General features: G+C 36.4%; 1 protein-coding gene across 9 annotated transcripts; it reads right to left on the reverse strand.

The window, feature by feature from the left end:
- Positions 1 to 911: 911 nt before the first annotated feature.
- On the reverse strand, positions 912 to 9,748 carry LOC129576323 (vacuolar protein sorting-associated protein 26B-like). Of its 9 annotated transcripts, none has more exons than XM_055461248.1 (8): positions 9,572 to 9,748; positions 5,792 to 6,795; positions 3,901 to 4,044; positions 3,588 to 3,820; positions 3,303 to 3,467; positions 2,710 to 2,888; positions 1,927 to 2,319; positions 912 to 1,855 (listed from the first exon to the last, which is right to left on the reverse strand). In XM_055461248.1, exons 2-8 carry the CDS (start codon positions 5,792 to 5,794, stop codon positions 1,584 to 1,586), a joined length of 1,389 nt encoding a protein of 462 aa, XP_055317223.1. In that variant the 5' UTR covers positions 5,795 to 6,795; positions 9,572 to 9,748; the 3' UTR covers positions 912 to 1,583. The 9 variants fall into 9 exon arrangements, with proteins under 9 accessions (XP_055317223.1, XP_055317224.1, XP_055317215.1 ...); XM_055461249.1 differs by having other exon boundaries at positions 9,218 to 9,748; XM_055461240.1 differs by having other exon boundaries at positions 8,732 to 9,711.
- Between the last annotated feature and the right edge of the window lie 1,085 nt (positions 9,749 to 10,833).

Genomic DNA, 10,833 nt, shown 5'->3' on the forward strand with positions numbered 1-10,833 from the left:
AATCCACCTTCTTTGATGCTACATTCCATCGTTGCTGCTACTGCTGCTGTTGCTGAACGTTCGAGCATCGGCTTTCGATAACAACGGAAATTCTACATTACGCCATTTAGTTGTTAGCAAATGTTCACAAGCTTGTGTTCATGGCGCATTTTTTTCGGTGAATTAGCATTTCAATGCCGAGTATAAGTTGTGCTGTGTGTCATTTTGACATCTCGACGCTTTATCCGGAAAAGATGCTCTAGATGACTGTGTATATGTGTTGCGCTGGTGCATTCACAAGCTGCGAGGTGGTGGGTTGTTTGAGTGCTTTTTTCCGTATTTTGATTGCATTGCATCTATATTATTGGTTCTTTCAAACACAAGCAAAAAATGTTTTGAAATAAAAATTGGATGGAAAGCAGTATCGAAAGCGTGAAAGTCAATTTTCAGTGGTGGTAACTTGATCGGAAAAGACGACAGAGAGAGAGAGAGAGAGAGAGAGAGAGAGAGAGAGAGAGAGAGAGACAGATGCAACGACTATTTTCGTGAAGTAGCTCTTTTCGTTCGTGATGATGTAGAAAAGTTTTTGCCGAAACTTCATTGAATACATACCGTAAATTCGCCAATCAATTGCAACGCATGTAATGTTGAAATTGATAAAATTGGTTCCGGACGCAGAACCCGAATCTATACATAAACTGCAAACAACTTTCATTTAATAAAACTTCAGTATGGGACATTCGGGCTGGAGGAAAATATCCGCATTGATTTCGTTGCATCAAACTGACTGTATCAACACACTTATGCGAAAGTTTAAAATCGATTGTCAACACACAAAATCGTAGAGCGTTGTTGATACTTCCATTGAATTGAATAAAGCACTCAAATCGATTATTTAATGAGAAAAAAAGACGAACGCTAGCAATAATGTATTTGATAGTATTAATTTTTTGTTTATTTTTACAGCGCATTTCAAAGCGCACAATTTACAATCAGTGTGGTTTAATTACAATGTAGTTGTTGTTGTTGTTTTTATATCATCGCTCCTTTTCGGCAATTTAAAATAATTAGAATATTCTGCGATAATAATAATAATCAATTTTTCAATCGCGCACAATTCAACCTCAATATGTGTAATTCGAGTGGATTCTCTTCAACATACATTCCCTTCAAAATCAAACGAACAAAAAAATCTTCACTCATTCTCTCTCTCTCTCTCGCTCTCTCGTTCTGTCTCTGTTTTTTTTTTTTTTTATCTCAGCTCATGACCCAATCTTCGATTGAATTTATTCCTACACAACAGAAATTACTAATGTTTTGTTGTTGTTTTGTTTCGTGTTTTAATTATTGCTCTCTCCATCCCAACTGCACATATTGGATTATAAATTTGTGTGAATGTGCTTGTTTGATCTTCGTTTCACATTTCATGTGGAGTGTTTCTTCCGTTCATTTTTCTTCTTTTGTTTCGCGGTGCGAATGTTCGGGATATCGTAGAGAGATGTAATTATTGAATCTTAAAATGTCTATGTGTGTTTTTTTTTCATTCATTTTTCTAAAAAAAAAAAAAAAAAATTGTTGGAGCCTTTTGTTGTTGTTGTGGTTGTTTAATTCGCCGTCGCCGTTTGGTCTGCGTTCTCCTCTTCGTCATCGTCATCGAATAATGAACCGGTACGCGTTTTCGTTCTTCTCTGGTATGCACTTGAGCTTTCACTTTCCGTTGGATTGGCCGACGCACCATCGCCCGATTCTCGTTCTAGTTGCGGAACATTTTCGTCCTCTTGGCCAGCAGCCAACGTTTCCCTTCGGCTGCTGTTATCGCCTGAAGTCGGAGACACAGTGACATCCTCCGATGATAATGGCAAAGTTGATTTGGTTTCTGTGTGGTATTGAGCAATTCAATCAATACAATTGATAAAAAAAAGAATGGAAAAAAACTTGCACACTCACCATGTTCAGGGCTCTCCTCTTGAAATAGACCAACCGTTTTTTCACCAGCATCACTGCTCTTGTTGTCGTCACGATTACTATTTTCACCGTCGCTGTTTTGTGTGTTTGGTGACATGCTCGATGCGGTTACTGACGGCTTTGTCATTATCTCACCATCTGAACCAACCAAATGCGATGGAACATGCGGATTCGATGATTGTGTTATGGCCGATTTTCGATTTTTATCGGCTTTACGCCACAATGTAATTTCCTGTTGCTTGAAATATCGCCGATCTTCCGTATCCATCAACACCAAATTCAAAAAGTATCGCACCGAAAACTTTTTATTGATGTCACGCATTGTCGGTGTCAAATCGTAACCGGCCAAGAACACACGAATCGGTATACTTTCACCTAAATTCGATCAAAATGAAGAAATTGATTAGAATTTGGTTTGCAAAAGACAGTCAACGTTTTCTCTTTCGTTTTATTCGGGAATGCTCTTATTAGAATCCAATCAACTTGCTCATCGAGGCCATGCTATTATAGTTCAGCGGAATTATTTGAAGATTCAATGAATTTTATTTCATTTGCTTTGAAGCAAAAAGTCGGAAATTCGAAATAAAATGATTTCCTAACAAAATTTCGGAATTCAATTGAAATTTCTCAATCGTTAAACTGTAACAAGACTGCGATCAATACTGCTTGAATGCAAACAAAAATATTGAAAAAATCGTCAACTTGGAATCAATTCAATTTAATCGATTAAACTGCCGAAAATCTCGTGTGAACGTCTTTTCTTACCTTTAACTGGGGCACCATCCATAATTTCGTATTTGGCTATCGTTTCATTTTCTGTGAAAACATTCACCGGACCTGAGCCAGTTGTCTCGCGTTTTATTATTGCAATTTCCATATGTTTTATTTTAATGCGAACGAGTAAAAAATAAATTTTCCCAACAATAACATCCTTTAAATGATACCTAAATGAAGAGAAAAACGATGTCGAAACGTGAGTCAAACGATCTATGTCAATGAATAATATTTTATATCAAAAGAGTTTAAGATGGAATACTGATAAAAGCAGAGAATGCATCAAAATGACAAGAATGGAACATTTCAAACGCAAAACTTGGATTAAATGGAATCAATCAAATTTCTTGAGAAAAAAAAAATTGAGATCTATTGAGAAAACACTAAAAAAAATCCGATTGAAACAAAGTAATGCCCGAGACTATGGGAAAAGTGAATTTGATGCAACATTTGCATGACTTGTCAACAAAGTAATTAGTTTATATACAAATAAGTCATTTTCGTCTGATTTCTCCGCATCAAATGCATTATTTGCCTTCAGCTGTATCCATCTCAAACCGAAATGTGTCTCCGCAAATACGTACTTTGATTTATTGTACTCAAATTCTATGTGTAAACAGTCTTCAATACCAACTTCCATTTTGATGGGGCAATTCATTTCCGGATAACTACAGAGCGTGTGAACGGCGATATCAATTTCGCGAACAACGTCACTGATGCGACGCACGATGGTCACACGAAGGAAATATCTGTAAAATTCACACATGTACATTATTAGGCTCTTATTGTTCCTGTCATTCTCAACAAAATGTTAATTAACCGGTGCGAAAAAGAATGTGGCAAAATGCATTCTTCTTGTTGATACGAACCTTAAGCGAACATTGGAACCGACATACACTTCGTATGGCTTTTCAACGTTAGCAAATTCAAATGGATAGCTGGTGTTTTGAATCAAGTCACCCGGTCTGGCTAACTCTTTGACCATTGACACGAACTCATGATGATTTCCGCGATCATAATACAACTCAATTTGACCAATTAGTTCCACTTTGATGCCTTGATGCTCCAGTTTGCTGCCAGGCTTCTTCAGCGTTACATTCACCTGAAGAGATGAGCAGAGAGACAAAGTTTAAGAATGTTGCAATTCAAAAGTAATCTGAGAAAAAGTCAATTAAAACTTACTTTGCCCGATACAGTTTCGCCATCATAGTACAGTAGATACTTCTCCTTTTTGCCATCTTCCGTTTTCACTTCGGCTAGTTTACGTGATTCGCTGTCATCGAACACGATGTCAATATCGGCCGATTGTCCAAACCCAAGGAAATTCTATTTTGATAGAAAACCATTTAAAATGTTTAATTCGAAAAATTTTGTGTCTCACGCAAAAAGCCGCACAACAACAACTACTACAGCCGAGTTTAATGAGATTTTTAAAAACTTGCATGAGACTTGCGATTGAAATCAATTTAAATCTCAACATTTAATTAAAATTGATTGTGTGAAACGATGAAAATGAGTGCACAAACAGTGCTTCTGAAGCGTAAAATATCAGCTGAGCTCATTTGCGCTTTTTTCTGTTTTTCTCTCTCTCTCTCTCTCTCTCTCTCTCTCTCTCTCTCTCTCTCTCTTTCACTCACTCGTCGTTCGGTTTTTGTTCTGATCTGAGGGGGCTGACACATATTTTAACATCGATGGATTGAAATGCTCATGCCACAAATAAAGCAATCAATGAACTTAAAACATACGCACACACAATCGAGTGTGAGCAAATTACGCCCCATTCGCTTTGTCGTATCTAAACGAGATGTTCGAAATTGACGTTGAAAATTAAATTTATCGAGTGTGCTGTGTTGTCCATTTTCTCTTGTTAGTCTCTTCGTTCTTGTTCGATCGTATGCTCGCTGCTATCAAATTCGAAAATAAAACAAAAGTTCAAATAACAACAACGAACGACAAAAAAAAAAAAAATGTTCTCGGCATTTATTTTCAAAATGAACATGATGAGATTGGGTGACGATGATTCTGACAAGCCGTTCATGTCCCAATATTTATTTGGTCGACCTGTCTGACTCACTCTATATGAAACATACTCCAAATGTTCTTGAGCTATTCAATTTGCAATATGTGCCGGCTGGATCGATTATTGCAGTACCAAATAATTCTCTGCACCAAATCAAAAACACATTCGCTTTTGGTGTATTTAAATGGAATTTCGCATGCACGAGACATGTCTCGCTATATTTTAACCGCTTAATTCCGGCTGCGCACCGCCATAAATGATATTGCTTGATAATTTATTCCATTTCGAGATTGTTATTAAGGTTGAGTGGCTTTTCAGCCAAAGTCTAGTCCAATTGAATTTTGGTTCTTTTTTCTCCCTCTTTTTTTCTAACAACGAGAAAAAAAATCGCAAATTCAAGTGGTATCTATCTGTTATTGTACACCTCTATACAAAACAATCAAGTGGTGTATTCACCGCGAGCGCGTTATTTCTTATAGGTAGTAGTCAAAAATGCTGTAACAACGAATTAAAGTGCATCGATAAAAGCACCCAATCGATTATCGATGCGGACAATCATTTGAAATAGGAATTGACAACGAGACACATACACACGGAGCGAGAGGGGCCAAGTCAAGAGATTTTAAATCGATGCATCACGTTTAAATGTATCGAGCAAGTGGATGGTTGTGGCAAAGAGTTCACGAATCGATGAATGGATGAATGACGAGAAAGAACAAACCGATTGTATTTCCCTCGAAACCACTATATGACGACGATGACGATGACAATGTCATGAAAGTGGGTAATTCAACAACTTTAGTTTTGTTGGCAATGCAATTCGATTTGAGAGCGGAACAATTAAATTATGTGCTTTAGTTGCATTGATTGCTAATTCCACGGCTCAATTGGTGTACGGCCAATCAAAAGCTTGGCCGTTCGGCTTAATTCACTCAGCACTTTGTAAGTAATGGATTTTATGTGTGTTTCAGCAAAACAACGACGGCTGATGGATAAACATTGATGATGATGACGACATACCGAAAAAAAAAAAAAATTGGGCATTACACTCACCATAATTGCTGGTCACTGGTCCGGATGTCTTACTAATTAGGTTAAAATGACGTATAAAAAAACGGTGTAAACGTTCGGTATATGTTTGTGTTGTGGATTCGATCACTTGCAAAAATTGTGGGTTGCTTATAACAAATGAACCGATTCACTCATTTATTTGCATTGATTTTTACGACGCGTAACTTTTTGAATGGACGATGCTAGTTTTATTTAAAAAAAAAATTGTTGTATTCCTCGACGAAAATTGATTTTAATTGGAGAGTATGTGTCGTTGTTTTTCGACCGTTTGTTCGCTGATTCTCTTGCGTTGTATGCTTGGTCAAATCAAACGCTTCGATTCGTTCTAAGTGATTGTTTTATTTATATTGTGCGCGTTGTAGTTTCACCCTTTTACTTCGTCTCTTGCTCGTTCTCACTCAACGATTTTGCTGTTGCTCCGAAGCCGAAGATAGTTTTTTTTTTCTTTATTCTCCTGTTGTTGTTTTGTTGAAATCTCTCTGTCGTTACAATGTCAATTGCATCGCTATCGAATACATGACAATGGTCGGATCGTTGTCTTTTTTTACCCGCGATTTGCACAACATACACACAAACACAGACAACACAGAACAAATTTCAACACGTTTCTCTCGGGGTGAACTGTCAAATGTTAGACCACTCATCCAACTCATACATAATCGAATTACAGTTTTGTCTAATGCTGTTTGACTTCAATATGCACGAATTACTGTCGAAAAGTCACTTCTTGTCTTTCTCTTGTTAATTCAGTTATTTTTGCACTTTCTCTCTGCCTTGTTTTCTAATGCTCTTTTTCCTTCTGTCTATACTCGGAAGATTGACGCAAGCTATTCACGATTTTTTTTTTCGGTGTGTTTCGAATTCAACTGTATTCTTCTTATCTCATGCTCGGTTGGCTGATTTGACGATGTGAATTTCGGTTTGGTTGACGTTGTTTTTTGTTTTCAAACTCATAGAAGAAAGGCACACATGCACATGCTCCAATTCTGAAAAAAATGGATACAAATCAAAAGAGAAGGCGTTTAGTTATTTGGTTACTATGTATATTCATTTTATCGATGTTCATATGGCTATCAACGGTGGGAAATATGTAATTTTCAGTAAATATTGAAGTCAATTGCTGTGTTATTGTCGGTTTATTTTGTTTCCAAATAGAGTAACGCTCGAAGTGTACGCAAGCAGTCAATAAAAATCGATTAATGGAGAAAAAAATGAGAACGACAATTCGCCGGCACTACTGTTTCTGCTTCTGCTGACACCATGCTGGCGGAAAATGATGACAATGACGCAAAATATGCATTCAATCTGCGTATGGGCTGCCACAACATTTCATTTGTCATTTATGAATAAGCGCAATATACCGAACATTTTCAGTTTTACGCCAGAAAATCATAGTAGCCGAATCTAGCTAATTCTAATCAGATATTTTACAATGGACACATTGGCTGTATGTTTCATAGGAGAATATGATTACTTCATTCAATGCAATCATGTATCTCGTATAGATAAAACTCAATGAAACTCAAAAAGTTATTATGATGATGCTGTTTTTTTTCTTGCTGTTGTTGTTGTTCTGTGTGTGTCGTGTTTGTCGACTACTTAAACATTTCCGTTTTGCCAATGGCACTGAGCGGCACACGAAACAAACATACACACTAAAAAAAAAACATGGTTGTGCTTTATCTGTTTCACGGAACGGTGCAATTTCCGAGAATGTACTAAAATAAGAGATGCACATAACCAAATATGGATGCAGCGGTGAACGCCGCGTGAACACACATAAAATGCTCACTCTGTTTTCACAATTACAACCAATCGCGATTCGTTTTCGATGACCAAATCATCAAATAATGCTTGCATGATTAAACGAAAAGCAATTTGATAAATGGCACGTGCAAATATGAGTCGTTTTTTTTCCTCTCATATTCGTTTAATTCTCGTTTTTTGGTACTGTTGTTGTAATTGAAAGGGAAACAAAGGGACTCTTAGAAAATTGTGCATTGAAATGTTGTTGAAAAAAAAAATGTTAAATTATCAGCCGTTTTCATGTCCAACATGTGACCCAAATTGGTGACGAGTATGTGTCGATTCGTGATAGAATCCATTTAGACTATGTGTTTTTTTTTTCATTTTCTTGTTCTTCACCGATTGGCACATTTTAAAAAATTAGGAAATATCTGTCGAAGTATCGCTCACTGTTACGATGCGAAAAGTGAATATTGTATGTTGTTCTGTGCGTCAAACAAATCACTCGCGCTAGAGCGAGACATAGCACGACACACCGAGATAAATCACTTTTTCCGATGAAATACTTTAGCATAGGGAGAGAAAAAAAAGTATGCAGAAATTTGCATATGTCGTCGTTTTCAATACACATACACATTTGTATACAACGATTTCATCACGGAATGTTTCGTTCGGCCATGAGAGAGAGATAGAGAGAGAGAGAGAGAGAGAGAGAGAGAGAGAGAGGGAGTAATGGGGACAATCAAATTTTTCTGTGCTGCTATTTCATTCATCTAAATGAAATTTCCTGCACCGGAATTGTACAAGATGGTACTAAATTATGCCTTTTTTTCTCTATTTCTCCCTCTCTCCACACAGAACTCCAATTAGTTTGCTGACATTTTAAATGCAACTCAACTTTCAGTCTTTTATTTCGATTTTGTTCGATCAAATTACTCGTTTTGGAAGGCAAAACACCGAATTTTTACGATATTAAATGGGCTAAACTATGCCGAATTGTATAACCATGTACCGAAAAAACACACACACAAAAACAACAACAATACAAAATGATCTCTCGGTTTGTTTCCACACAAAATCCACACAACCTTTTTATGGTTTTGTCGTCATTGTTTTTTTTTTCGTTTCGAACTTCGTTCTACTTTTTAAAAAAAATGTCCTTTCTTTTAGCTTTACTTTTTGTGTTGTTGTTGTCGATCGACTGAATATCAGGGTGGTTGTGGATGGACGAAATGAACAGAAAATGTGGCCCGATTTTATGCAGTTTGTACACAATCACAATTAGAATAAACAGATTTATTATTTTAATGTTTTACGCACATACAAAAAAAACTAAAATGTTACAGAAAAAGGTTAGCCCATTGAATTGCAATGGTTTGTTCTGTGTGTTGTTGTCTTTTTTGATATTCACTTCGTCGTATTACTTGATTCGATAATTCTTTTCTTCTTTTTTTTTCTCTGTTGGTCGTATTTTAACATGAACTTTGCGTCAATTTTTGTTCGGTCTTTTGAATGTGTGAATGCTGTTGCCTGTTATTATCGCCCATGTAATTGTCAATGTATTGGCAATTACATACAGGCGAACACAAATCGGCTAACACCACGAACGATGGCGCATCAGTCAAGTCAACCAATGAACAAGACACACAAACAGGAATATACCAGAATACGGTTTTATTTTACACTAGACGACGACAATAATCAAATTCACACACTTACACACAAACTATCGCTCACTTCATACAAGCACATAGTAATTGGTCTGTTGTTTTTTTTTTTCAGTCGAAAAAGGAAATGAAATGGCAATATTTGCCACTGAATTGAAATGTCCAATTAGATACAAAAAAAAATGTACATCGGATTTTCAGCTTTGGGTTTGCGAGTATGTGTGCGTGTGTGTTTTGGTAATGGGATCTCGCAGGTCTGGTATGCATGTAGTAGTGTGAATTGGCTTTAAAGTCAAGTGTTGCTACTGCTGCCGCTTATACGATTTTTTGTTTGGCGAACACAACTAACCGGTGGGTTTCGTGGTGAATGCGTTGTTATATGACACCAATGAGCACCGAAAAATATGAAATATTCAAATTGCAATGAAAACAATTCAAACTTATCAAAATCACAACATTTCAACACTATTTCAATTGTAGCTTATAAAAAGACCGAAAAAGTCATTTCGTTGATTCGCATCGGGTCACATTCATGGAATGACACAAACCGATTGCAATGTGTTCCAAGTGTGAAGTTAGTTCAATTACCATTCGAATGTGAACTAAAAAATATAAACAGCAATTGTTAGCTTCAACAAATTTCATTGGATTTTTTCAACTTTCACTGAAAAAATAATGAAACCGGGCATTGTAAAATGCTCGGAAATGCTTAAAAAAGGACATTGCATACATGAATTAAATTTTCAAATAGATAAACAACATCTTTTTAGATTAGATAGGTGCTTTTTGGCTTCTGTACGTAAACGTTTAGCAGTTCGTTAACAGTTCGCCGTATTGACGAGTTTGTTCTAGAGCTATCGTCCTCTTTGCAATGGCATTCTTTCTCTTTCTAGAGCAGCGAATCTCCTATCTTCATTATTCAATTTTCTTCCACGAAATTGATATCATTTATTCTATCACCATAAAATTCACATAATCAAATGAAAACTAAATGGAGGAAGTGAATCGGTTGTTTTTCGGAAACGAAAACATTGGAATTTAGTTTGTTCAACGAATTTGTGATTTTTCGTTTTTTCTTTTGTTGTTTGACACCTTCACCGACAGTGCCGTGAACTGTAGCCACTCGAGCAAACGAAAATCCTTTCACATGACTGATGAGCGATCGTCTGAATCAAATGACACGGTGAATTTTTCCTATGACGACGAAATACAATTGAAGAGCACCAACATTCAGCTCTACCGCTTGACCGCACCGACAATTGGTTCAACGATATGAATCGTGATTATACCTCAGCTCAGAATCAATTGAAACTCGAACAGAACTTCCCCTTTCATGATCTAATGAAGTGTAATAATTTTGCTGATAAAAACACTGACATTTCCATGGCTAGCATCAATTAAGTGCCCAATTTATTTTCATTTGTCTTCAATTGACTTCCGCGTATATCCGATTCAAACACACAAAATTGGCAAGGCTTGTATTAATATCGTATAGGTTCTATATCTTTCTTTATTTCAAACTCTCTAGAAAATTGTAAAATATCTCATGTAACTGCCAATGTTTTCGCAAAGAAAAAAAAGAAATTATTCTCATTTATTGTATTATTGTAT

The sequence above is a fragment of the Sitodiplosis mosellana genome, unplaced genomic scaffold (assembly GCF_009176505.1).
Source record: "Sitodiplosis mosellana isolate CC-2019 unplaced genomic scaffold, AAFC_SMos_1.0 Smas_scaffold_6181, whole genome shotgun sequence".
Lineage (NCBI taxonomy): Eukaryota > Metazoa > Arthropoda > Insecta > Diptera > Cecidomyiidae > Sitodiplosis > Sitodiplosis mosellana.

Coding starts and splice junctions, on each gene's coding strand:
- LOC129576323 (XM_055461248.1), bottom strand. Junction 3,468..3,587: donor GGTTCCAATGTTCGCTTAAG/GTTCGTATCAAC, acceptor TGAATTTTACAG/ATATTTCCTTCGTGTGACCA. Junction 2,320..2,709: donor GGATGGTGCCCCAGTTAAAG/GTAAGAAAAGAC, acceptor GATCGAATTTAG/GTGAAAGTATACCGATTCGT.